General features: G+C 49.2%; 1 protein-coding gene across 12 annotated transcripts; it reads right to left on the bottom strand.

Annotated features, from left to right (window-relative positions):
• Positions 1 to 68: 68 nt before the first annotated feature.
• Positions 69 to 27,903, bottom strand: HDAC8 (histone deacetylase 8). 12 transcript variants are annotated; one of them, XR_012589166.1, is made up of 12 exons: positions 27,745 to 27,901; positions 27,174 to 27,226; positions 25,614 to 25,744; positions 23,207 to 23,348; positions 22,203 to 22,315; positions 21,086 to 21,163; positions 20,556 to 20,664; positions 19,486 to 19,658; positions 16,373 to 16,471; positions 15,113 to 15,246; positions 3,552 to 3,657; positions 69 to 606 (listed from the first exon to the last, which is right to left on the bottom strand). XR_012589166.1 is itself a non-coding variant. In XM_074601696.1 (12 exons), exons 1-12 carry the CDS (start codon positions 27,829 to 27,831, stop codon positions 598 to 600), a joined length of 1,197 nt encoding a protein of 398 aa, XP_074457797.1. In that variant the 5' UTR covers positions 27,832 to 27,901; the 3' UTR covers positions 69 to 597. The 12 variants fall into 12 exon arrangements, 8 of the variants coding, with proteins under 8 accessions (XP_074457797.1, XP_074457796.1, XP_074457802.1 ...); XR_012589164.1 differs by lacking the exon at positions 15,113 to 15,246 and adding an exon at positions 7,783 to 7,879 and having other exon boundaries at positions 16,373 to 16,467; XM_074601696.1 differs by lacking the exon at positions 15,113 to 15,246 and adding an exon at positions 7,783 to 7,879.
• Between the last annotated feature and the right edge of the window lie 66 nt (positions 27,904 to 27,969).

Genomic DNA, 27,969 nt, shown 5'->3' with positions numbered 1-27,969 from the left:
CACAAGAACTGCTGTGGAAAAAGGACTGGCAAGGCAGGGTGGGCGCAGGAAGAAAGGAAAGGGCTGGAGAGGAGTATTTCAAATACTTTATTTAAAAAAAATTCCCAGTGAAAAACACCTTGGTTGTGCCTTTCTGTGGGTAAGAGGCACAGCCCCTGCCCTGGGCCCTGGCACCGCTCCCCGGGAGGGCAGCTCAGGGGCTGTGCTCCTGCCAGAAGGCAACACAGCGTGTGGCTCCAGCTGTGGAGTGTTCACAGCTCTGAGCAGCCCCTCTCTTAAAAAACATTTAAAACCAGTTGTGAGAATAAACTTTGTGGTGTTAAAAAGGGAAAGAGAAAGGAGCAAGGGAGGCTCTGCCAGCCCTGGAAGGCTGTGGCTAGAGGGCCCACACTCCTGCTTGGGGAGAGCCACAGTGCTCATGGTGCGCAGCAGCTTTTCTTCTTTAAAGAGAAAACAATCAACCAACCAACAGTAAATTTTTCCAAATTTTCCCCGCAGACACAAATTTCACCAGCTGCTCACATAAACACGCCATCTTCCTCATGGGAAATGCTCCTGTGGAAACCTGAGCCTTCCTTTTCCACTAAACAACATGCTTCAGATTCCCTGCAATACACAAGAAGGCAGAAAAGGGTATTTCCACTAGTATTTCAGCCTGACGTAGTGGCTGGGCCAGGGGTGCCACCCCTATGTCTGATGGACTGGGCAGGGACACAGGAATCCCAGCCTCAGCACAGACACCGGTCCTGGCTGGCCCCTGCTGCCCTCCTCCGAGCCGCACCTGCGGAACTACCAAAGGGAGACTCCGCCACTCCCTCCACTGAGAGTCTCTCCTGCAGCCTGATCGCTGGTTCAGGGTTCATGGGCCAGCACCGGATGGGCACACGCTCACTCTCCCTGCTGCCTTGTCCTTCCTCCAGGCTGGATGTGCTGCCAGAAGCATGAAGCACAGATCCCTCCCTTCCAGCTCTAGAGCAATGCTGTTCCTCCTCCCCTCCTGGACAGGTCAGGGGGGATGTCCCTCCGTAGGATTGGCCTCTGCTTGGGAAAGGACACCCCAGGCCATCACAGCTCCCAGCCACCTCCTCTTACTCTGCTTCTAACACCAACACATCCCAGCATGCACAGAGAGCAAGTGAAAAGGGCTGATGAGCACTGTCTTGCTGTCCCCAGCCCTCCTGGGGACAGGGACAAGACAGATGGGCAAGTTGTGATCAGGCGGTGGACTAAACATTCCCAAAGAAGCGTTTCAACAGACGCACACTGAAGTCACCCATCTCCAAAGGACGGGCACAGACCAGTCCTGCAGATTTGCATTTCCTCCCAGGAGTTGGGTCTCTTCTCCCTGGAGAAGCAAAGGCTCAGGGGGACCTTGTCACAGTATTCCAGTATTTGAAGGGCAGCTACAGAGAGGACGCAAGCTCTCTCTCTACAAGGACCCACATGGAGAGGACAAGGAGCAACAGGTATGAGTTGCACCAGGAGAGGTTTCACCTTGTTATAAGAAATAAATTTTTTTACAGTGAGACCAATCAATCACTGGAACAACTCCCAGGGATGCGATAGAGTCCCCGCTGCTAGAGGTGTTTAAGATGCAACTGGACAGGGTGCTAGATAATGTCAGGAAAGGTTGGACCAGATGATTGCATTGTCATCACAATTAAAGAGGAAGTGATCAGTGACTGGCTACACCACTTGGACAAACACAAGCCTATGGGACCAGATGGGTTACATCCAAGGGTGCTGAAAGAGTTGGCAGACGTGCTCGCCAAGCCACTTTCCATTATCTACCTGAAGTCATGGCTAACTGGGGAGGTCCCAATGGACTGGAGGGCAGCAAATGTAGCACTCATCTACAAAAAAAGCAGAAAGGAGGATCCAGGAAACTACAGACCTGTCAGTCTGACCTCGGTAGCAGGGAAGATCATGGAGCAGATCATCTTGAGTGCCATTACAAGTCATATAATGGACAACCAGCGGATCAGGCCTAGTCAGCATGGGTTTATGAAAGGCAGGTCCTGCCTGACGAACCTGATCTCCTTCTATGACAAGATGACCCAATTATTGGATGAGGGAAAGGCTGTGGACATTGTCTACCTAGACTTTCAAAAAGCATTTGACACTGTTCCCCATAGAATTCTCATGGAAAAACTAGTGGCTCATGGCCTGGATGAGCATACGATCTGCTGGATCAAGCACTGGCTGGACGGGCGGTCCCAAAGAGCGGTGGTCAATGGAGTTAAATCCAGCTGGCGGCCGGTCACAAGTGGTGTCCCTCAGGGCTCGGTGTTGGGACCATTTCTGTTTAACATCTTTATTGATGACCTTGATAAGGACATAGAGTCATAGAGCGCATCATCAGCAAGTTTGCAGATGACACGAAGCTAAGTGGGAGTGTTGATCTACATGAGGATAGGGAGGCTCTACAGAGAGACTTGGATAGATTGGATCGATGGGCCAATGCTAATGGAATGTGCTTCAACAAGGCCAACTGCCGGGTCCTGCACTTGGGCCACAACAACCCCATGCATCGCTACAGGCTTGGGGAAGTGTGGCTGGAGAGCTGCCTGGCAGAAAAGGACCTGGGGGTTCTAACTGACAAGCGGCTGAACATGAGCCAGCAGTGTGTCCAGGTGGCCAAGAGGGCCAATGGCATCCTGGCTTGTATTAGAAATAGTGTGACCAGCAGAAGTAGGGAGGTGATTGTCCCCATGTACTCAGCACTGGTGAGGCCACAGCTTGAGTATTGTGTCCAGTTTTGGGCACCTCAATATGAGAGAGATCTCGAGGTGCTGGAGCGAGTGCAGAGGAGGGCAACGAAGCTGGTGAAGGGCCTGGAGAATAAATCTTATGAGGAGCGATTGAAGGAGCTGAGACTGTTTAGTTTGAGGAAGAGGAGGCTGAGGGGAGACCTCATCACTCTCTACAACTACTTGAAAGGACATTGTAGAGAGGCTGGTGCTGGTCTCTTCTCACAGGTAATTAGCGATAGAACAAGAGGGAATGGGTTCAAGCTGCAGCAGGGTAGGTTTAGGCTGGACATTAGGAAAAAATGCTTCACAGAAAGAGTGGTTAGACAGTGGAATAGGCTGCCCAGGGAGGTGGTGGAGTCACCATCCCTGAATGTGTTTAAGAGTCGTTTACATGTGGTGTTAAGGGATATGGTGTAAGGGAGAACTTTGTAGAGTGGAGTTGATGGTTGGACTCGATGATCCCAAGGGTCTTTTCCAACCTAAATGATTCTATGATCTTTGAAGTCCCTTACAACCTAGGCTGTTCTATGATTCTACTAAGGACGAGGCCCTGCGATCATCTGCCCAGCCAGAGGAAAGGCAATGGCAACTTTTGCTAACAGGGACCCACAGCTCTGAGCTGATGTGCTACTAACACTGAGATTCCCAAGTGAAGCAGGAGACATTGGACACGATAAGCAGTCAAGTCAATGTGGTTCATGTTTCTAGTCATCGAGAAAGACTCCAGTGAGCTTTCCTGAAGTCCTCTCTAAAACGTCCTGTAAGCCTGAAGCAGGAGCGTTGGCTTGGACAACTCACCTTTGATAGAGTTAAGAATTTCTTGAATTCTCTGTGGCTCATTGCGATCTGGTCTGCAACTCGGTGTGATCTCCAGCACATAATCAGGACCGTACTCTGTGAAGAACTGCAGAAAAGAGGAGAGGTGAGGAGAGTCAGCAGAGAGGTCTCTGGCTGTCTGAGGCTGGAGGGAAGGCTCCCCATGGGTACCTGTTCGTGAAAAGGCGAAAACGTTTTCTCCATCTGAGGGACTCTTAACTACATCAAAGAGGTGCTTCTGCAGCGTCTGTGTCCGCCTGAAGTTTGCAACCGCTACCAATTCAAGGGCTTTGGAAGCAGAGCTCAGCGGTGCAGCCAAGAGCTGTCTCAACCCTACCACAATGCTTTTTTTGGGAAAGATGTTGACACTCATTTTACGCATGGTTACCTGCAAACCTGATTTTTTATATGAATAAAATTCAAGTGCTGCCTATCAGATATCCTTCCGTTCATCTCCCTGCCCCCTTGCACAGTGCTGCGTTGACATGAGTGTGAAACACCTGGAAGGAGAAAAATCAGCGTGCTTCAAGGTTAATAATGTGTCTTTCCTGGCTGAGTGCTCCAATAGTGTGCAACTGAGCCTGAATGAGAAAATGTGCAGTACATGGGCTCTACATGTTAATGCAGAATCACAAATTATTGCCAGCAGTTTTATTTCACAAGCATGCAGCACTGAGAGAAGAAGCAGACACAGCAGGGTTAAAAATTCAGCGGTGAAGTTGCAATCAGTCCTGTTGCTACCCCTGGAGAGCTTCACCCCACAGAGAGCTAGTCCAGACTTAAAAGATATTGTACCAAAGATAGGGAAATTCACAGCATTATAATCTCCCAAGTGACTAATGATGCACAGGGCTGGGGTTTTCTTTAAAGGTGAGATTGGAGGTAGCATATCTGGCAACCCAAGACCAACATCCAATCCCTGATGTTCTCCACCCAAGGATATTAAGAGAGCTGGCTGACGTCATTGTGAGACTGCTCTCCGTAATCTCTGAGAAATCATGGAGATCAGCAGACTTCCCAGAAGCCTGGAAGAAGGTTAATGTCACCTCCATCTACAAGAAGGGCTTAACGGAGGATCCAGGAAATTATAGGCCCATCAGTCTTACTTCAGTCCCTGGTAAAATTATGGAACGAATCCTCCTGGGGCCTCTCACAAGTCAGATGAAGCATGCGATTGGGAAGAGACAGCACAGATTCACCAAGGGAAAATCGTGCTTGACAAACCCGATCACCTTCTACAACAAAGTAACCTACTCAGTTGATGTGGGGCAAGCAGCAGATATTGTCTACCTGGATTTCTGCAAGGCTTTTGACGTGGTTCCACACAGCCTCCTCCTAGAGAAACTGATCTGTTACGGTCCAGACAAATGCTCTGTGTCGTGGTGAGGGAAATGGCTGCCAGGCCGCACACAGAGGGTGGTGGTCAAGAGTTCCTGTTCAAACTGGCAATCCGTCACAAGTGGGGTCCCTCAGGAATTGATACTGGGCCCAATGCTGTTTAATATCTTCATAAGTGATCTGGATGATGGGATCCAGCATACCGTGATGAAGTTTGCTGATGATGCCAAACTGAGTGGGGAAGTGGACATTTCTGAAGGGAGAGCCACCCTTCAGGAAGGCCTGGATAGGCTGGACGAGTGGGCTAACAAGAGCCTTATGAAGTTCAACAAGGACAAGTCTCACACCTGGGAAAACATAATCCCACATCCGGAATGCTGTCTTCAGTTTTGGTCCCTGCTATACAAAAGACATGTGGACAGGCTGGAGAGTGTCCAGAGAAGGGCCGTAAATATGGTCCAAAGACTGAGAAGCCTGCCATATGAGGAAAGGCTGAGAGAACTGGGTTTGTTCAGCCTTGAGAAAAAATGGTTTAGGGGAGACCTTATCACCACGTTCCAGTATTTACAGGGTGGCTACAAAGAAGATGGAGACTCCCTTTTTACAAGGAGTTACATGGAAAAGACGAGGGGTGATGGGTACAAGTTACTCCTGGGGAGATTCCAATTGGACATATGAAGAAAATTTTTCACAGTGAGAACAATCAGCCATTGGGATAATCTCCCAAGGGAAGCGGTGGATTCCCCAGCATTGGACACTTTTAAGATTCATCTGGACAGGGTGCTGGGCCATCTTGTCTAGATGGTGCTTTTGCCAAGAAAGGCTAGACCAGACGATCCTTGAGATCCCTTCCAACCTGGTATTCTGTGATTCTGTCATCTCTGCACTAGCAGGGGCAACAAGGGCTTCTCCAAGCAGACCTCAACATGCCGGTACTGATGAGGAAAGCAAAGTGGCTCCTGAATGCTGCAGGTTATAGTCCAGCATTTGAAAGCAAACCTGAAATCATGCCAGGTTTATCATCCTGTGAATCGCAGTGTTAAGGAGCACAGTAAGCACATCAGCTCTTCACACAGAATGGGTAAGGCAGGACACGTGCTGCCCGCCAGACTTTTTTGTGGTCCAACACTATATTCCACTGAAAAGGGAGTAAAAGACAGATTTTGACAGCTGCATTGACTCATTTGTGCAATGAGTCAATTGCACAATTGGACCCAGGCAGCTGAGTTTAAAAATAGAATAATCTTTCCTTTTTAGCAAGTCAGGGTTTTGATCTATGCTTTCAACACTGTGAGAATGAGATCCAGTCTGTCCCCCAAACCAACGTGGGGCAGCAGGAAGCTGCAGTACACTGTGACTGCTCTTAGCTCATTAAAAAATTACCACGACTATTCACATCAGAGATGGAGCCAGGGCCAGCCTGAATGGGAGCTTCACCCAGCTGTATCGTGCAGCATGGGAGCACATGCTTAGCTAATTAGCAGGCCAGCCCCCTTTCTTCCAAGCTTCTCCCCAGCCAGCCCAGGGACTGAGGTATATTTTTCAAGCAGACTGTTTTCACAGTTCTCTTAAGTGATCTCCCTTTATAGCTAAACATTTTCCTTTCTTCTCCTCTGCCCAGAGATTGCTTCGTAAAGCCCCTACTGAAATACTGACACAGAACACTGACATTTTTCCTGCTTAGAAAGACTGAAAATGGATAGAGCAGAAGAAAACACCACGTTTTGTAAGGTCCTCACTGAGAGCTGGTGTCTCTAGTCTGGTTTGAGTTTGCTCCTGTAGCATGAACTGGAGACAGCTACTCCCAGAGCACACAGGCTCCACTGGCAGAGCCCACTGACTCCACAAACCAAGGAGGCTGGCTTATTTGCAGGAAAAAAAGGAAATACACATCAAATCTTGACTGCAGCATCCATGATAGAGCACATGGAAAACGCACACATCTCAGTAACTGGTCTCGGCTGCACAACCTGCTGGTTACGCAGGCAGTCACCCAGCAGACTTTGTACCATCGTCTAGCACACCCATCCTGGGAATCAACGAGGCAGAGTTAATCCTGACAAAGGCATCATTTCACACTTCCTCATCCTCTGATTTCTGTGGCATCAAGTGAAACAGAGCACCGATACAGTTTCATGCAACTGTTTTTCAAAGTCTATGTTAAAGGGCAAAAATACCTGGACTTTTGCACTGATGTGGTTTATGGCAGTTGAGAAGCTTTTGGTATTAAATAACTCACATCCTGTAGAGCAGCTCCATGTGCTGAGCCACCCAGTATGGGTTGCAGAGTGCAGTCACGCAGGAGAGGTTGGGGCTGGCTGTGTTTTACACCATCCACCGGAAAGCAGGTCAGCAGCGCAAGTCTGGTAAATCTTGAACTGGCTTATCCAAGTGCTCTGAAGCAAACAGTCCCAGCTGTCCAACACGTTTGTACAAGCACCTTCCATCCACTCTCTTGCAGTTTGGAGGGGATTCAAGAGGTGGTTTTCAGTGCTTCAGAAAAGACTCATTCTGTTTCTTATCTCTCAGAACAAGAAGGATGTTGCAAGCAGGCAAGCTCAGGCTCCAGCAACAACAAGACGCCTGCACTACTCACTCACCCATTTATTTATAGCTGGGGAAAACACATCTTTTTTGTTCCTGAAAAAAACCTGTCATTTTCAGGGATGAAAAAAAAAAAAAGTGTTGAGCACCAAGACTCACAAGGAAAGCTAAAAATCCCCTCCTTAATCAGCAGCTTGCCTGGAAACTCACAGCCATTCCCTTTTAAAAGTCATGCATGCCAAAACGGAGAGAATCACAAGTGTTCGATGCGCAATCCTAAAGCCTTGAGCAGGCAAAAAGGAGATGAAGTTTAAACCAGAGGGAGGCATACCTGGGACTGAAAATGTCTTCCTTCCCATCAGCGGGATGTCCTAGAGAAAGGCAGCAGTGCCCAGTGTAGTAGCATGACTGCAGAGTGCTTTGGTGGCCTGAAAGAGGGTGGGAGTAATGGTTCAGGAGATGGGAATGTGGAATGACTGCAGGGAAAGAAATGTTGGAGGAAGAAAATAGTAGGCATAGAGGCCAGGAAAAAGGATGAGAAACAGAGAAAGGAAAATGTGAAGAGAAATTGAAAGAAAAAAAGGCTAAAACAATAATGTTCTTAAAAGGGAAGGATATTTTCTACTGAATAATGCCAAATCTGATAAGTACTATGCCAATAGCAAAAAATTAGGCATCTTATAGAAGTCTAAATTTTGCCCCTCATTTTTAGTACAGTTAATTGGTGAACACTGCTGCAGAGGGACCATGACCCCCTGCACCATCAGCACTAGATGTTCAAAGAAATTCTATGCTGGTCCTTCTAGACATACTAAGAGTATTTAAACACCATTACACTGTTGCTTAGTCAAGTGCTTTCTGAATCTCAAGACCACAGCCGTCTTGTTTTCAAGCCCTTCTCTACAAACTCATGAACAAAAAAAGAACCACCAAAAGACCTCCACGTTTCTGACTACTGACTTTCTTTCATAGAAACTTGATTCCGAGACCTGGAGCTGTAAAGAACATCCCCAAACCTCTCAATGCTGGAAGAGAAGTGCTGAATGTAACTGGGTAGAATTTGGCCTGTCACCACTGAAAAAACATGCCAAACCTGGCTGAAATATATTGAGAGCAGCACAACCTAGCCACTTCACAGCAAGGTGGTTCATCAATGATCTGTCCCAGGGCACCCACTCTCATGAGCTTCCTTCAGGAGGTGAGCAGAGCCCTGGGGCTGTACAGCAGGAAAGTGGTGCCTGGACTGCCGTCAAGCTGCTCTGTCAGGAATTCTGCACTGATCTCAAAAAGCTGCCTGATCTGACAGCTGAGTTTCCAGGTTTCGTGTTAATCAGAATGGGAATTCCTATTTAAAGCAAAGAAAACACAAAATCAGGAAGTACCAACTTTTATTTCTGTGCACAGGCACCGATAAGCTATTAAACCATTAGCGGTTCTTCGCCAGAAGCAGTAGAAAGAAACCTGGGAATCTGACAAAGAGACATGAGCTCTGTGTGCGCACAAATACATATGTACACATAAACAGAAAGCACGTGTTGTTTCCCTTCCGATTATCTCATAGATGTGTAAAACATTTCATACCCACTAGCCTCCAAACGAGCTCTCTTTCTTCATGACTTTTCCCCCTGCCAAATCTGCTTCCACCAGTTTACCTTAAATACGCCGGCCCACCCTAACAGCACAACACAGGCAGCCTGAGCCATCTTGTGGAAAGATTACGGAGGGTGAAATATACTGACGAGAAGGACTCAAAAAATACACAAAACCAGTCACAGCTGTAGCTCTGGGAGTTTCTGTTAGCAAGCTCTGCAGGACTAATGCAAAATGAGGACATCTCATTCTTAATCACAGAGAAACAGGCTGCCACACAAAGTGCTATCCTGGAACTTGCACTAGCAGCAAAGTGAGGAACTACGTTACCTTCAACTAGTTCCTTCTAAGGGGGGAAAAAAAAAGCCTGCTCTAAATGCAATGACACATGGAGTGAGACAAGGGAACAGAAGGACACTCCTTCTCCTGAAGCGTGAGGTCTGCAAGGCTTAAACTAACTTGTCAAGTCAAAAATCCAGGTGTGACCATCACATGACTCTGAAATAAGGCAATGGCAACGCACTGCCTGGCATCTGACTGCTCTCTGTCATGCTTTGCAAGACGAGCCCGCTAAAAAAGATAGAAAGTGTATTTTAAGTTCAGTAAATGTCAGAGAAAGATGGGCTATGGCTCTCAACGATGGTGTACAAGTATTATTCCAAACCATGTCTTGCAAAAACCATATTTGCCTTCAACCATCTTACTGTCTTCTGCTCTGACAACTGTGACCAGCAAAGACTGGTCTTCCAGATCGCTCTGTTGTAAAGCAGAGCCACTAAGAGAAGCCAGACAGCAAAAGGTCCTCGATGACTTTGGATGTCAACCCCCAAGCTGGCTCATCCCTTCCATAGGCAGCTTGAAAAGAGCCATTTGACTTTAACAGACTCAGATCCCTCATAGGAAGCGCACGAGTGCAAGAGCAGCAAGTTGTGTTACAGAGTGCTCAGTGGGCCGGCATGTGCGCTCAGATCTGTGCCCGCGGCGGCTGGTAAACGCTGCACTGAACTGCACACCCTGCCTGCATCCATCAGCAAATCTGCTGGTGGCTGGGAGCCTCCTCCCTTGGCAAAGGTGGAGAATGGAAGCTTCATCCTAATTTTGTCCAAGCCCTCCACAGGCAACAGCCCATCTTATGGATGCAGAACAGGATGAAGCTTGCTTTTGTTTACACAAGGCTTTCCTGGTTCACACTGTGGCTTTTTTAAACAGAGCCAAGTCTTGACATACCCCTCTCCATGCTTCAGAGGAAGCCAGAGGATATACAGCCACCCCCACATCCAAGCTGAAATGCAGTTGGGCAGGAGGAGGACCCCAGATGCACTGCAGAACACGCAGATATCCTCGAGGGAAGGCGGACACCTGCATCCTGGGCACTGAATTGCTTGATGGAGTTTGCCTTCTCCATGTAGCCACCCACCAAACACCCAGCCAAGCGCTCCCATGGCATCTCCAAGTTAAGAGCCCCAAACCAAACCTCCACCATCCTCGCTTGGACGTTAAACATGTGGGGCCATGTGCTGCCATGCTCATATGCCTCTCTTCATTGTGAAGGGGCTGGCAAGCAGTGGCACAAGAAGCCAGGTTTCTATGCCCTTAACGAGCATAGAGGTCTCAGAAAGCCAGGCCTGAGATTTTTCTCCCCACCAGCATCCGCACAGGGAGTTGCATCAGCGCACTCTCACTGCGCTCTCCACCGTGACCTCTCCCCAGGCCTCAAGCACAAGCATTTCTTATAGCTGCCTTACTACAGAAGCATCTCCCTCTGCTAAGGACCTATGTGCATGTACTGTTGGACATGGGTATTCCTGACTGTGCTGTGTCCCAAAGGCAGGGTTCAGGAGCAGGCTTCCAGGAGAGACTGGTACCTGTATGCACCTTGCAGCTTTCCTCAGAAATCAGACTTGTTTCAGCACTCCTAAGAAGCAGTAGGTTCCCATCCCTGGAAGAACACTCTGGGGGAGAAGCACAATGCTATCCAGTACAAGCTGTCCCACGCTGGCCTTAAGACAGGGCTTGCACATCCACTCGACAATGAGAGGCTAGTAGATCTCAAACTCCTGCTCTCATGCATGCCAAAGCCCATGCAATCCCTCACCAGAAGACAGAGCAATGTGCCGAATAGCTGAGCCACAGGAAGCCCCAATGTGGGGGCTGTGCAGGTACCTGGCTGCAACTCTCCCATGAGTTTCATCAACCAACTGGGATTCCCATGACAAGGGGAATAGATTCTGCGGGCATAGATTAACACACACAAAGGCTGGGACATAACAGAGGTGGAGATTGCAGTTGCTAAGCCAAGAGCTGGGAAGAAGACACACACTGGCCCTCATACGCTCAGGCTGCGCATGCCTTCTGCAATGAGCAAGTGTCATGGTTTAGCCTCAGATGGCAACAAAGAGCCACGTGCCGCTCTCTCGGGCCTTCCCAATATGGGAAGAATCGGAAGAAAAAAGGCAAGACTCTTGGATTGAGACAAAGGCAGTTTAACAGAACAGCAAAGGGAACAAGCAAACAACAACAATAACACGGGTAGAGGAATATACAAACACGGTTATGGAACCGCCGCTCCCCGTCGCTCCCTGCCCGGACCTGGGATGCCCCGCTCCAAGCAGTGACTTCCAGCCGGGGGCATGGCTCACATGTCATGGAATACCAGGAAAAATTAACCATATCCCCGCTGGAACCAGGACAGCAAGTAACAGCATTTTCCCAGCTGGCCCCTCCTGGTGCCAGGCTCAAACCATCGCATCCAACACAACGACTGGCCTTTTCACAGCTTCACTGGTTTATTAGCTTCAGCTATTAATTTCCCACTGACGAGTACACAGATCCAGCTGGCAATTTTTCCAGCTGACTGTTCTTTTTCCATGAGTGACAAGAGCTTGGAGGACCACAGACACAAGGAAGTTATTGGTTTGAGTAAAGCAGCCACCAGGCTGCAGCCTCAGCTGAAAGCCCACATGAGCAGGATCAGGCAGTTTGGTCTGTGCGGAGAGGAGCCAGATCGGGGACAGCATCCAAATTAAAAGGCAACATTAGCTACAGTGAAGACAAGCCTAAAACTGCTTGGGATCTGCCATGGCTTCTGATCTCATGGAAAACAGGACAAACAATAAGAAGGATGTCAGCTTCACTGCAGATTGCCCGCAGCTGCCCGACTGCAGCAAGGTTCCTGCCTCCTGCCCATGGCAGTGTTGCTGTGTTAAAAGGAACTTGCATTTAGTTAAGTACCCAAACCTAGGCCGGATTAAGAGGGGATTCTGTAGCTAAGCTCCAACAGAGCTTTCCACTCTTGGAAAACAATTTTTCTCCTCTCCAAGCCAGAGTGGTCTTCAGAAATCATGTCAAAGAAGGTGTTTATTGCTGCTGTAATCTTATTACAGAGCCATTCTGTCAGACAGCCTCAGCAAAACATGGGACCAAGTAACCAGAAATTGTTGCATTTGTGTCTGTCTCAGAGACAGCGTAACAGCGGCCCCAAACCCAACTTTCTTACTAAGAGACATTCAGGCACTGACCCAAACCACTGTCAAGCAACCAAGTGCAAATCAGCTGGAGAAATCACATCCAGGTTTGATGCACATCTGCACTGCTTCCCATTTTATTTCAAAGGATGAAAAAGACTTAAGCTATAAATCCAAAGATGCAGTTTCCAATGAGAACAAAAAGTTGTCCGAAAGGCTTTACTAAGGAAGAAGAGATGGGAAGAACCAAGTTTTTACACTGCAAGAGGAGCTACTGGAGTCTCCAGCTGGGAGGTCTAAGCCCTGAGAGTTAGGTAAGAACAGCCCGGTGACACTGGGGATACTGGGACAAAACCAACCTGAGGGAACCAACCAGAAAATCTGAGCATTTCCTGTGACAGAAAGCTTTTTGAAAATGGGAATTTTCCTAAAGGAAGTGGTGGAAGCCCAACTGCTTCCATTATCTCAAACCTGATAAAGCCCTTAAGAATAAACAAAAGAGAATGTTACTGCACTGGGTGCCAGTTTTCTTTGAAAGGGGAGTTTTGATATCTAAAAGTAATTCTTTTTTAATATGTCCAGTTTTCATGAGCCAGGCAATTTTCCAATTAATTTATTTTTTAAAATGAAAGTCCTGGTATCTGTTACTAGCCCTATATACCCCCTCATAGGTATCTTTTAGCAATCTTCTACACAGAGAAATGCCACAACATTTTCTGCACACAGCAAGACTTACACGCTGTAATACACAGGCTGGGGGCAATGGGCAAGGATAACCTACCCACAACTCCCCGACTGTTGAAGAGTATCCAGAAGACAGAAAACTCAGATGATGCAGATGGAGACTGCTGCATACATGTGAATTCTATCTGTTACAAGGGTACAGACCTTTGCATCACCTGAAACCTTGGTGCTACAGACACTGGACCTGTCATCCTCATTGCATGAGGTGGATGAAAATATTCCAGATAATTCAAGCCGAGGTGGCAGAGTGGTCTCTCAGATGTAATGCTCCTGCCTCATTTATGGTAGGCAGGATTTTAATGAAGAACAAGATTAAAGCCCCTACTTTTAGTGTTACCCCATGCAAGGTGCATACTGGATCACATCTTTGCATATAACCAGGCATCCCTGCCTCGCTCCGAACCAGAGGCTCAGCCAATTCAGTCCTGTCAAGTACCGGATGAAGAGCAAGGAATTACAGAAACCAAAAAGATGGCCCAAAACATGCCACCTGGAGAAGCAGCCACCGCCTTTCCTGCATGCACTCAGCAAGTCCCGTAGAGCCCACTGTGCACAGCCAGTCGCTAGCCTTGCACTTTTCTTTTTACCCAGGGTCTCACTTGACTAGGACAGGTCTGGAGAACTGCTGAACACCCAGAGCTGCCCCCAGGACCCGCTTAAACATCTAAGTACCATAATAATGCTGAATCCTCTTGCAAACCAAGCCTTACATCTTACCAACGGGCAAATAGAAAGATAGCAGAATACTTCTTGGCCATACATCACTTCTGGACATCCAGAAAACTGGAACAGCATCCAGAGAAACTCTGTGTTTGCACTATTCTTTATACTCATCCCCCCGCATCTGCTATCTGCAGCAGAGAGGAGAGGAGTTAGGCAGACAGACTGACAGCTTCCTGGACAACACTGCTCTCTTGAGATGATGAAGGAGGTACCATCCTCCAGACTGTACATTCCCATGCTATTTAAGATCATTGCAACAAGTCAAGCGAGCAAAGTCCTGTGTCCAGGCCAGGGGAGAAAAAAAAACCACTTGCAGTGGACATAACCATGACACAACTGTTTCTTGCAGCACGTCTCAGATGCACAGTTTGGGAAGAAAGCTCTTGTGGGCTGGGAAGGGGAAACAGCTTTCGCTACAGAGGGTCCAACTCCACTTCCCAATTCTCTTCAGCTCTGCACACACACCCACACCCCACTCACAATGCAAATTGTCCCATTCCCTGCCCCAAGCCCCTGCCATTCCCCCAAAAAGGCCTGGCTTCCTGTTTGCTCACTGCTGGGAGCAGCAGTGGCAGTTGGTGGGGTGGGGAGCGAAGCAGAGGTTGTTCAGCAGGTACAAAGTGCTTTTTGTTCCCTTGACAGGGCTCAGATGCTGCTTCTCCTGCTTCTAATCCTCCTGGAGACCCCCAGAAGAAGGGGCAGGAGCAGTTCAGGAACGCAGCTGTGTTCAGTTTGTGGTATCTTAGCAGGGCCACAGCTTGTCTCTTTGACCCCTGGCAATGAAAAGCACATAAGAGGTTGAATTCAAGAATGAAGACCTTTACAGACCGGCCAATGGGGATTCTGCCCCAGGACCTCCTCCCACAGTAGCAGTGCCCTGTGTTATCACCACCCCCTGTGCCGGTCACCGGCTGCCAGTTCCTTTCATTTGGTTGCAAACACCTCCCTCCCCAACACATCATGCTCAAAAAGTGCCCTGCAAGCACCACTCTGGGGCCCCAACACCAAACGTGCCGCTGGCTCACTGCTGCCTGCATATACACAGTATCTCACACAAAACACAAAAGCACAGCCGGAGCACACGATCACACAGAGGCAAAATCTCCCCAGCTCGGTGCAAAACAGAGCAACATGGTTTACCTCCTCCCCAGAAAATAGCCTCCAGGAGGCAGCAGCAGCCAGAAGGCTGGGTCTGAGAGCCCACTGCTCTGCCTGGTGAGCCACCTTGCTCCCACTGCATGCGAGCATGCTGCGCTCCCTCCACCTTCATCATTCTGTAAATCCCACCAGGGGAAAAAAAAAAAAATAAAAATAATCACACCTTACAAAAAGATCTCAACATTGTTTATGAAAGCATTTCACACTAGTTTACTGATGCTTCACTCCATTTCCTCATGTCCTGTCACTGGTCACCAGAGAGATTAGCACCCCTGGAGGAAGGTGCATACTGCTCTTATCCTTCAGGGCCCTTGGTGCAGGAATCACTAACACAACAAATAAACCGTTCAGATCAACAACAAACAGGCAAAACCTAACCACCTTCAGCAGTTAATTCCTACAGAGGGAACCATCCTTTTCACTGCCTGCATAAACGAAAGATCCAATCTTGTTTAAAACCTGTTTCTGCAGGAACCTGGTTAAAGGATCATAAGCACGACACCCCTCAAAAAACATCTTGTATCTGTAATCACCAGTTTCTATAATGATGAATTTCCAGTTTGAACCCACACAAATGCTTTACTTCCTCGTGCATACTGGTCCATGAGATCCTTAGACAACGGCAAAACCGTAATTCTCCTTTGTAGTCACGGTAAGCTTGAACTGCATTGCACGTGCAGGTGTGTTTCTGTAGGGTCAATAATATTGATCTGCTGTTTGAGACCTAGATTGTGTCCATTCAACCAGCCGTCCAGCCCCACTCCAGACATTAAAAGCGCCAGCACTGGAGCTGAGACAGCTCATAGGGGATCACGAACAGCACCAGGCGCCACGGCCCACTGCAAGACCGCTGGTCAGAAAAGCTCCAAAGTTGCACCTGGTTGTTACTTTCTGTAAGTTGATGAAAGCAGGGCTAAAATTCAAAGCCTTGAGAGAGGCCTGGCTCTCTCCTGGCAAAAGTACACGCTCAAGCCAAAGAGCTCTTTGAGCAAACAGGTGACTCCCCCTCACCACCCTCTCTGTAATTATCTGAGACAGGAGTTTATTGGCGCCCGAGATCACTTGCAAAAAGATGCAGACAGGCTTGGGTTTTGGGAACAAGCACCCACTATGCTGCTAGGACAGTGCATTATTGTTACAGGAGTGTCTCAACAAAACAGTATTGAGTGGCAATGACGCCGTTTGGATTAGGTGGAACGACTCAGCTCTCGCACAAGAAGGAACGGTTTGTCAGAGCTTTACCTCGTGATCGGGGATCTCGGAGGACAGTGTTCTCCCAAGGATGACCCCAGTCAAGTATGTCCAGCAGCGAGCTGTGTTGGCAAGGTTGTAGCCTCCTGTCTCCAGCGAGAATTGTGATTTTGGAGGGGAAGAGTGGGGAAAGGGAAGATGGAAGAGAGAGGGAGAGATTTTAGTGGAAGGGACAAATTGCAGAGGCAGCGCACGCAGTTTACGTGAATTCAGCTTATTTCATCCAATCAAGCTGTGGCCAAAACCTGCATTTTGCACCTGCTAGCTACACGAGACCAGGTCCGAATGACACTGTATGCAAGGGCAGACCTCCCAAACTGAACCCCAGTTACATCTAGTGTGGGACGGGCCAGGGTCCTCCAGCCACCATCTCAGACCCAGCAGGAGCCCCTGGCCCCACGTGCTAGGCTCTCTCCTGGCGGCAAGGAAAGGTGTTAAAAGGTAGCAGGGAGAGAAGCGCAAGGGCAGCAGTGGAGACAGGGGATTCCTGCTTTTTAATGCCAGCCTTCAACCCATAAAGCATAATACGCATTCCCAGGCATTTGCTGGTGTGGAATAATTACTCAAATGATCCAAAATACAGCTTTGTTCACACATTATAAAATCAAAACGTTTCTAGGGTAGAATACAGCCGCAGCTGCTACGTGAATAATCCACCATGTCATCTGCGATTCCCTGTACAATATTGCTTGCAAAGCAACACGGGGGACAAAGCGGAATGGAGAGTCCACGGTCTCTCCCTGTGATAATACAGCAGATACGGGAACGAGATGGTCCTATGGAACTGATAAGCTGCATACTTGATACTCTGAGCCAACAGTCTGTCGAATTTTGATGAAATGCTGTCCTTTGTGCAAACTTTGCTCATTATAGTGTCATTATGACACCAAAACACACCTCCATCCCAAAGGCTATCCGCCTCCAAGGTGCGACCGCTCCTCCTTGAGTCTGTGCCCCGAATTTTTCATAAACTATACCTTTAAATGTGAGCTGAGATAATTTTACACCAATCATAATAAAAGTATTTATGACTAAAGCCACTCAAACCGCACCTTGAAGGTACAAAATACTCTAAAAATAGCCCAAGAAAGGGGGGTTAGCAGGGAAGACACCATCGTGAACAAGTCAAGGAGGACTCCATCACAGACTGCCTTTGACTTCTGGGACCAGTCGACGGGCTGAGCCTTTCTTCCCCCACATAGAGACGCCTGTGGGTAAGACTTGGACTATACCGTGTGCTTCATCAGGAAACTTAGAAATCTCTCTAAAGAGTCTCTTTCCCACATTTACAGCCAGGGTGTATTGTCTATAACTTTGTCGTGTGTTTTGTATGATTAACAATACTTTTATTTGCACGTGCTTTGCAGACAGTGTATTTATCCCCAGCAACCCATAAGAACCTATATATCTGTTGCTTAAATAAACCACACTATTTAAGCAGTTAGTCATTTCAGTTTCTCATTGAACACGACCAAAGACTTGAGAGTGGCCATGTTAGTTCATGAGCATGACTAGACCGAAGATGCAGTCCACTATTAGTGTATCCAAATCGTAATAGTTTAATATATTAAATGCGACTGGACTGATAGTGGTGAATTGGGCATCCCTCAGAATTTAAACCTAGCTGCACCTAGCCTCCCACCTCGGTGAGGAGTATTAGAATGCAAGGGGGTTTACTTTCTGCCAAAACCGTTTTACCCCTTTCACACAACAGCTGGTGAGCTCTTTAGCACTGTCGTGTTTGAGAGGATAAATATGAAGCTCATTAGTACAACTTGTAACTGCTTTACAAGTAAATGAGGTTTCACAGTCAGTATGGTAATGGTCACCTCCATGGCAATGGTACATGAGCTCACAAGGAGAAACCTGAGCTGAAAGCAATCCTGCAAGAGACTCAGAAAAAGTTTTTTTTTCCCCCAGCAAAGACCACTAAAATAGTAAGACAGAAAACCACTTTAAAAAGAGAGGAAGACTGTATTTTTTAGCATTCCTTTCTGATTGGGTTGGGTTTTTTTTTTTTTTTTTTTTTTGCAAGACTCCTTCCCCAATTTCCCCTTCAAAATACTTCCACAAGCTGCAGTGGTGGGACATACTCACAAACTGAAAAAGTGTGATACGCAATTTCAGTTGTGAAAATACCAAAAAGACACTTGGTATTTTCACAACTGACAAATAGTTGGCTCTCAGTTTTTGCCAAAAGTTTTGGGGTTTCTTTTTGCCTGAAAGGTGCCATTCCCAGCATACCCACAGACATGCCACAGCAGGACTGAACACTCGTAACCTTTCCAAAACAATGTGCACTGGCACATCAAATTTTAGGCTCAGTGTGCTCTACCTGATCTCTACCATCTCAAAAAAGAGAACAGCTAGAGCTGATATGGCTCCAGGCACAGATCTGGGGGGCTCTCCCTATCACACAGTGGCTTTTGCTGTTCTGAAATGCTCTACTCCATAAAGCCTGTGCCGTGCTCTCCCCACTGGATTATGCAGCATCACAGAGCTAACTCAACCTTAGCTTTCTCTGGGTATCAGAGCCCTGCTATACCGTGCAGGCAGCCAGTCCTTTTCCCAAGCCCTTGCTTGAATCCACGTGAATTCATTCATTGCCAGATGCCTGAGGTAAGTTTGGGAACACAGCGCTCGCTTTTGAAGAGAAGCGCTGCAGGGCTGATGAACAGAGATGTTAATCAGAGGTGCCAATGAGAAGCCAGGGTCAGTTCATCGGGGTTAACAGCCTCTGTTCTCCTCCAGAGGAACCAAGGAGCCTTTAACTCAAGGTCTTAGGGTCAGGATTGAGAATTGCACCTCTCAGTATCAAGGATTTGATGGGGCTTTGAGGAACCTGGTCTAGTGGGAGGTGTCCCTGCCCATGGCAGGGGGGGTTGGAACCAGATGATCTTTAAGGTCACCTCTGACCCAAGCTATTCTATGATTTCAGGCCTGTGTGAAAACAGTACTGAGCCACAGAGTGCCCTCCTGAGGCTGCCCAGAAGTCACCCTGCTGACCTCCAGCCAGTGCCGGAGCCTCAGGGCACACACTCAAGGAAGGGTCACAAGACGACAAACCTGCTTCCTTGTGAACAGCAGGATGCGCATGCACTCACCTCCTCCCAGGATGAGAGTTGCTAGCTGCCACTGCAGGACGTACTTCAGACACTTGCCCACTCCCTCAGGCGTCATGTTGAAAGAGCACATGGGATCTCCGGCGATGGTGTCTGCCCCAAGCTGCAGCACAACCGCATCTGGGTTGAAGGCAGCATACACCTCCTTCAGCACACTGTGGAGAGGAGAACCGGTGGGGCTTACCGCAGATGTGGCTCAGAGGGATGCTGGTAGCATAGCCCTGATCCCTCAGATCCATTGATGCTTCTCAAGGTGTCTGTATTCTCTGCTCCCACCCCCTTCATACCAGTTACGCTCCCTCTGCTCCCAGTTAGCCTTCTGCCTCTGCTACTCTCCTGCAGTAAGGTTAGCTCTCAAAGCGCTCATCACAAGGCAAAAGCATCACTGAGAACAGCGGGGAGGGGGCATCTAGTCCTGATCAGCTTAGTGGTAGCATCAAACCACACGTTTACATTGACCGCCCTGAGCAGAACGGCTGCAAGCCAAATGCAGGGGCTTTTCTCCCCTGTTAAAGTCATGGTGAAGAGTAGGGTCTGGCAAGACAACAATCCTAAACTCTCAGACACCTCTCACCAGGACAGGACGAACAGAGGAAGGTTCTGTCTAGGTTCTCACTCTCCTCTTTCCCATATGGCTCTTAAGGCAGAAATACATTTTGCCCGGCTCTAGCCGATCCTGGGGTGCAGCATGGCCAGTGTTCTGGAGACGGTTTATTACAAGTATTTTCTCTTGCAGAAGGCAACTGGGCATGTCAGACATTTGGCTTTGCTCCAGGTTTTTAGTACTACAAACGCCACAAAGGGAATAACCCTGTTCCCAGCACTGTGCTCCAAAGCCCAAAATACAAGGCAAATACTGGAGAAAAACACGTTCCTTTCACAACAACGTTTTTATTTTGCTAAAGTAGAAACACATGTGATCCCTTGAATAAATGTTTTTGCCTTGGTTAAGAGAACCTAAGCATCCCCAGTTCTTATTTGATACGCTTATGGTAGTTATTTATTCTCTAAAATCCCATGCAAGTAAACTGTATCAGAGCAAGAGGGCTTACGTTTCACAGATCTGGTAATACTTCTCATCCTGAATGCCATCTTGAATAGGTACATTCACACTGTAATAGCGGCCTTTCCCCAGGCCAACATCTGTCACATCACCTGTGCCTGAAAAACAAAAACACCCCAGGGTTAATTATGAGGCAAAGGGGACCGGCAGCAAGAGAAACGTGTGGGATGTCTCAGATGAGAGCAGAGAGCCAGGACCTTTGCCATGCTTATGGAAAATTCCACTTGCCACCACCAATAAAGGAAGGGTTGGATGGACCTGGTTCTCACCCTTTGCCAATTCTGTCATGCAGTTTTCAAGGGCTGCAGCTGGCTGCCCAGCAGTGGCTCTGCCCAGAGCTTAGCCACAGCCAGAAAGGGGGAAATGCCAAGCATAGTTCACTCTTCGTTCTTTTTCGTGGGTTAACAGGAGAGGCAGTGAGAAAGCTCTGCTGGACAGAAGGGATGGGACTTGCCTTTGCTGGGGCCTCATCAGTGATGCAAGAGCCGAATTAGCACAAACCTCGCACGTTCAACTTGCCTGGGAAAAATCCTGGCGAAAACTTGTGCAGAGAAACAGTCATGACTTTTGACGTGAAACTAAAGGCATCTTCAACTCCTATCAGAAAAGGGAAGAGAAAAAAGCTTTTATGCATCATTCACATAAATGCCAGAGTCTAAACACAAACAAGCCACTCAATAAACATGAGGCAGCAAGCAGAGCAGGAACAGAATGAACAAAGCAGAAAAACAGATGTGGCTAAATAAATCCATCCTTAATCAACGGAGACCCAAATTCAACTGCAGCAAAGGTCATAACTGGAATGAAATTGGCAGGTCTCATGCTAATCAGTACTGAATGGGTCTCAATAGCTCAGGTCAGTGCCCACATTAGCAGCACTCGACTGTGCTACTTGGCCTGCAATGCTGGGGGAGGGAGCTGAGCAGGGATGCCTTGGCTAGGGCTTGACTCTGATTAGAACCAGAGCTACCGGGCTCTCTTGCCTTTTCTTAGCACTGCTGCGGTTCAACGTGTCTTTCCTTTTCCTTAAAGACACATTAAAATAGTTGGGGTGGGGAGGGAAAAAGAAGTAACAGCAAACTTAACAGAAACCAAATGCGGGGGGAAAACAGAGCAAAATGAAACACACCATAAAATTTAGGAGAGCAGGACATGATAAATGCTGTTGAAATAATATCCCTGAAGGAGAGAGCACGGCCAGCTCTGGCTCTAGTTTTATAGCGTCGAGCCTTCTTTAAAAGCAACATTTACTATTGACTGCTTCCCTCTTGCCGTGGTGGCATTAAACTATTAAGCACTGTCAGCAGCTGTTCTGCCGGGATGGCAGACAGGGGACTCGGGGAAGTACTTGCTGGAGAGCCCCTGGCAGAGGGGATTACTGGAATGGCAAGATACTGTTTGTTGCTTTAGGTACAAGACTGCTGCCCAGGCCCTCAAGAGGTCTGATAAGCAGCATAAGGCAAATCCAGAAAGCAGGACAACGCAGAAATTGATTGAGGGAACTTGTACTGAAAGGAAGGAAAGCCACAGCTCTTGCAGCAGGTAAAGCCCTACTGCCCCGACAGGCCTCGACTTCTCCCATTCCTCGCCCTGAGTCTGTGTGTCTCTGCTGTTTGCAGCCTGTCCTGCGCCTTACCATCCCCATGATGCAAATCCAAATCGATATAAAGGACACGGTCAAATTTCTGGCGTAGCCGCAGGATCCCCAAGACAGCGTCATTCAGGTAACAGAAACCAGAAGCTTCATCTCTGTGAAAACAATGTTTGTCAGGTTGAACATCACCAATGCAATCGCCATCGATATCAGCATTGTCACTTTCACTTTGCAAGTCTCCACCTCGCAGTGGGGCAGAGGAAGGTGAAGAGCCTGGCCAAGGCCGAGCAGCAATCAAAGGATGGGTCAGGAGCAGCTCAACGCAAGGCTGGGAAGCACAGGGAACACGACTGCTTGTGCCAATTGCTTCTCAACCCTGGGCCTTGGGAGATGGGTGACATAAGTTAAAACAAAACATATATCCATGGAAAATGGGGAAGCCCTGGAAACAAATTATTTTACCACGCCAGAATCACAGGATTCAAGGACGAAATTTTTACTTCTCCTGTCATTCTGGAAGATTGTTACTGACACTACAGCTCAGAGCAAACAGCCACCCAGAGACCACAAGGGAAACCAGAGGTGGGTCCCGCACAGTTTCAAACCTCTTCTTATTAAACCAAAAAAGCTACAGAATTTGGACAACATGTTGCCATGTTCCCCTTCTCTTCCAAGCTGGGAGTGGCACCAACTGTGTGCCCTTCCACAGCCCTTCTCTACGGGCTTTGCGAGTTCAATTCCCACTTGAACTCCCAGAGATAACCAAGTATCAATGGATGGTGGGACTCCTCTGAATTTATCTGCCCTAGACCCACGCTGCAGTCCATGACAGCACCAGGATTGGGCTGTACCAACCTGCTCTCAGGCCTCTGCGCTACACTCTGCTTCTTTCCTATCTACCTCCTGCCTTCCCTCACCCCTCTCACACCACGCTCTCTCTTCCAGCTGGATGGCCGCACCCTGAGGGTTCGCAGGGAAGCTGGGACCTAGGAGGCAGGGTTCAGACACCAGGTGAGAAAACACAAGGGAAGAGATTGTTTTCTTACTTCTTTGCATGATGCCACCCTCCAGGCCAGTTAATCGCTACCTTGCACTTGCCATCCAGCAGGCACTGGGCTGCAGTGATGGTGGCTCCTCCCACAGCTGCCGCGTACTCAAAGATCCCTTCAGTAGCTGGACAGTCGTAACCTGTGGGCAAGAGTCCATGTGTCAGACATGACAGGCCTTTTCCTCTGGTAGAAGCACATTCTTTTTGTTTTGAGCTCTCTCTTTAACTGCTGCTCTTTCTGTTACAGGGACAATCAAAAAGCCACGGCACAAAACCCTCACAACATGTATCAGATTCAGACTCGCACAGCAGATTCAGAAGGCGTAAGCAGGGAAAAAAAATTGCATTGGATTTGTGGGGCAAAGTTTTTGTAGTGGGGGGAGCTGCAGGGCTGGCTTCTATAAGAAGACACCAGGAGCTGCACCCATGTTGGACAGAGACGACTCCAAGACAGACCCATTGCTGGTCAAGGCTGAGCCCATCAGCAATGCTGGTGGTGCTTCTGTGGTTACATATTGAAGAATGGGTAAAAAATGCTGTGCAGCAGCTAGGAAAAAGAAGTGAGAAGACATGAGAGAAACAGCTCTGCAGAGGCCAAGATCAGTGGAGAACGAGGGAGAGGATATGCTCCTGGCACCAGAGTACGGATTCCCCTGCAGCCTGTGGTGAAGATGATGGTGAGGCAGGCGGTCCCTCTGCAGCCCATGGAGGTCCATGGTGGAGCAGATACCCACCTGCAGCCCATGGAGGACCCCACGCCCGAGCAGGTGGGTGCCCAAAGGAGGCTGTGACCCCATGGAGAGCCCATGCCAGAGCAGGCTCCTGGCAGGACCTGTGGCCCCATGGAGAAAGGAGCCCACGCTGCAGCAGGTTTGCTGGCAGGACCTGTGAGCCCCCACGCTGGAGCAACCTGTTCCTGAAGGACTGTACCCTGCGTAAGGGACCCACGCTGGAGCAGCTCATGAAGAACTGCAGCTCATGGGAAGGAACCACGCTGGAGTAGCTCATGGAGGACTGTCTCCCATGGGAGGGACCCCACGCTGGAGCAGGGGAAGAGTATGAGGAAGAAGGAGCAGCAGAGACAATGTGTGATGAACTAACAATGTCCATTCCCCATCCCGCTGCACCACTGTTTGGGAGGGAGGCAGAAGAGCCAGGAGTGAAGGTGAGTCTGGGAAGGAGGGTGGATGAGGGGGAAGGTGATTTTAGTTTTGTTTTAAATTCTCAGTATGCTACTCTGTTATTAATTAGCAATAAATTGAACTAATTTCTTTAAGTCAAGTCTGGTTTGCCCCTGATGGTAACTGGTGAGTGATCTCCCTGTCCTTAACTCGACCCATGATCTTTTCCGTCGCGTTTTCTCCCTACCCTATTGAGGAGGGGGAGAGAGCAAGCATCTTGATGGGCACCTGGTGGGCAGCCAAGGTTAACCCACCACAAAAATCAAGAATCAAAATGTTTCCTTCCACTCAGATTATTCACAGATGGGTCTTGAACCAGCTTCTGATCTGTGTGCCTGGCTAGACTGACCTACTGGTCCCTCATACCAATCTTGCAAAAACACTCTCAGTTCTCTGGCTGCCCTATCAGGGTCACTGATGTATCTCCCCCTTAAAACAGATGTCCACCAATGAGATAAGCCTAGGTATGCTGGAGGTCTATAGCTAGAATATGATCTTCACCTATTCCTACAGCAGCCTCCCTGGAGCCGTTCCCCAGCAAGGCCTGACCCCAGGGCTGCTCCTCTGCCTGCAGACAGGTCAGCTTCAGAAATGTAAAGGGCAGATCTAGGGGAGACTCATGAGATCAGCGCAGAATCTGCACCACTGCCTCAGTGCCGGGTCGCTCCTCCTGTTCCCGAGACTAAGACAGTTCCCACAGCCACCTCACCTGCTTTCACTACTGCATTGCTCAGGCTGCCTTAAGTCTAGGCAGGCAAGAGCCCTCTGCTCAAGATGTAAGCAAAGTCACCAGGAAAACAGCAGCCGCTCTGGTCCCTGGCTGTAGCTTCAGGCCGTTGTTCAGGTGTGCCTCCATCACAGTAGGCTCATGGCAGCCAGTCTCAGCTCTGTTCCAGGGGCGGCATGTCAGGGCCTTCTGTCCTGCCCAAGATCCTCAAAGCAGCAGCAAGAGGCAGTGGCTCCCGGTACACACAGGGACAGGCTGAGCTGCAAGCAGCAGCAGTGTGAGGCTGATGGTACCCTCTGCTGGCAAGAGTGAAAACGCCAGCCTGACAGGTGACCGCTGGCTGACAGGGTCCAGCCAACACCCCATCAAAGAGTGCTTCCCTCTACAAACAGCCAGCAGCCCACCTGAGCTCACCCCTCTGTCTAACCTCAGTGCCAGCAAAAAGCATCCTGGACCTGCTACTCAGTTAATCACTCGCTGAAGATATGCGTCCTTACCCAGTCCATACTCCACAGACTCTGGATGGTCATCATCTCCCTCCTCACTGACCTTCTGCAGGTGCTGCAGGTAGGCATCTGTATGGAAGCTCGCCATCTCCTCCATGGAGGCCACTTTTGGCTTGACTATCCTAGACAGAGAGGAGGAAGGGAGCATGTCAGGACAAGAGGCTCCAGGGTTTGGCTGGAATGCCCAGCTTTAACCTCCTCGGACAAGTAGCCTTCTTTTGCCAGTTACTGTTGAAAAAGCAAACAAAAGCCCCTCCTCCTCTTGCACTGAACCGTCACATTGAGTGAGAAAGCGGCTCAGCTGAGCTGGAGCAGGCCTTTTCCCCAGCTTGGCACTGTCTGCTGTGCCCACTCTGATGAGGAACACCTGCAGGTGCTGCCTGCATTAACCTTTCCACTTTGCATCAAGTTTTTTTTCCCTTTTCTGCATGTTCTCCTAGTTTCAGCAATCCCCAGCAGATCCAACATTCTGGTTACACACAAAGGAAATAACAGAGTGAAAACATCCAGGCCCAGCCCAGCACTGCGGCAGGACACCAGCCTGCTGGGTCAAGAGCTGAGCAGCACCTCACGTGCTCTTAACTTCGCCTGCATTCAAAGCAGAGACCGTCTCTCTCGCCAGCAACTTGCACATCACCTTTATGGGGTTTGGGTGCTTTGCAATCTGTCTAAATAAATCTTGCGGCATGTTGAAGCCCTCTCCGAACCTCAGACTCTGGGAGCGCACGCAGGCAATGCAGTACAGCTCCATTGCTACAGGAAGAATGCAAGAATTTCCCAGCTCGAGGGTATCCCAGGTGCCGAGCACTTCTCACCCCATGGCCAGGGCAAACAGCCCTTTGGGTCCACCTCGGTAATGGTACCTGCAGCCATGTCCCAAGCACGCTCTACCAAAATGACCAGAAAGAAAAAAATACTTTAAAAAAAAAATTAAAAAAAGGTCAAATATGACTTTCTAGCCCTGCTGAACTGGAGTGCAGGTTTTTTTTAAGATTTTATGAGATTCTGCATAAGAGCAGCTAAGCTAAGCTTTTTCTTTCCCTTCATATCTCCCAGTGTCAAGAGCCTAATGGGGCAGGAGGGTTCTCACTCTTCTGCCTCAGACCTCAGCTTATCTTCTCTCACAAACAGCACCAAGACCCCACAAAAAGTCTCCCAAATCAATCACAACACAGCAAAACAATACGGTCCCTCTCGGCATCAGCACAGGCCGGTGGATTTGGAGCACGCCAACAAGGATGGTTTCTACACCACCACTTCCACGCAGACCCATGAGAGCAACGGGTGACAGCATGCTCTACAGAGAAAACACAGGGCAATTTATATTCAGTCAGACCACGAAGGATAATCATGTTACACCTGCCATAATTACCATAATCTTGTCCGTTTAGCAAAACAAGCAGACTTTCCTTAGATCCTAGAAATACGTGCTGCATGGGCTCCCATAATCACGCTGCCAGTGGGGACAGTATAAGACCCGCAGTTACCCGCTATCTTCCAAACCTTAGCAGAGAAAAAGATATTCTCTTCACAGAAAATGGGAGCACTTACTTCATCTGGTCAAGTAAGGAATATGCTTCAATCAACGAATGTACCATACTGGCCTAAAAAAAGAAGACGATGACTGTGAGAGCAGCTCTAGGGCAGGTGACGGAAGCACAGCCACTGGGGCGAAACGACTCGCATCGAAGGCGTAAGGTGATTTTTTCCCAGCGCACAGCTGAACTGGCAGCAGCCTGAGCTGGGTCCCCGGACAGGGGCTCCCCCGGAGGTGTGCGGCACAGGAGGGCGCGGGGGGCCTTCCCGCCGTCTCCGGAAAAGGCACGGCAGCGCTCGGCTTCTCCAACAGCGGCACCGGGAAGTGTCCCTTCTGTGTCCCCGCTCCCGCCGCCAGCGGCGGTGTGACGGGAGAGACGGGCTCTCCTCCCGCCCAAGGCCCCGCCGCCGCCCCTTGCCCCAAGCTCCCTGCACCCTCCCGCTGCCCCCGGTGCCGGCAGCCTCCCCGATGCCCCGTGACTCCCCGGCGGGCTCCTCTCCGACCCCAGACCTTACCACCGCGCTCCCAACACCCGTTAACAGCCACCCCCCGCCTTTCCCCGCCCGCCCCCGGCGCAGCGCTGACCCGTTTGGGCACTTTGCAGAGGGAGTCGCAGAGGGCCACGTACTCCGGGCTGTACACGTAGACCGGCGGGGCCGCCGCCGCCGCCATCGGGGCCGCCACGCCGGGCCGGGCCGGGCCGCCCGGGGCACGCCGCGGCGGGCACTTCCGGCCGCGGGGCAGGCCGGGAGGCACCGTGCCGCCCCGAGGCATGCCGGGAGCTGTAGTCCCCGTCCCGTCCCGCCCCGT

Source organism: Larus michahellis, chromosome 9 (genome assembly GCF_964199755.1).
Source record: "Larus michahellis chromosome 9, bLarMic1.1, whole genome shotgun sequence".
Classification (NCBI taxonomy): Eukaryota; Metazoa; Chordata; class Aves; order Charadriiformes; family Laridae; genus Larus; species Larus michahellis.
This window is presented reverse-complemented; position numbering and strand designations above follow the sequence as displayed.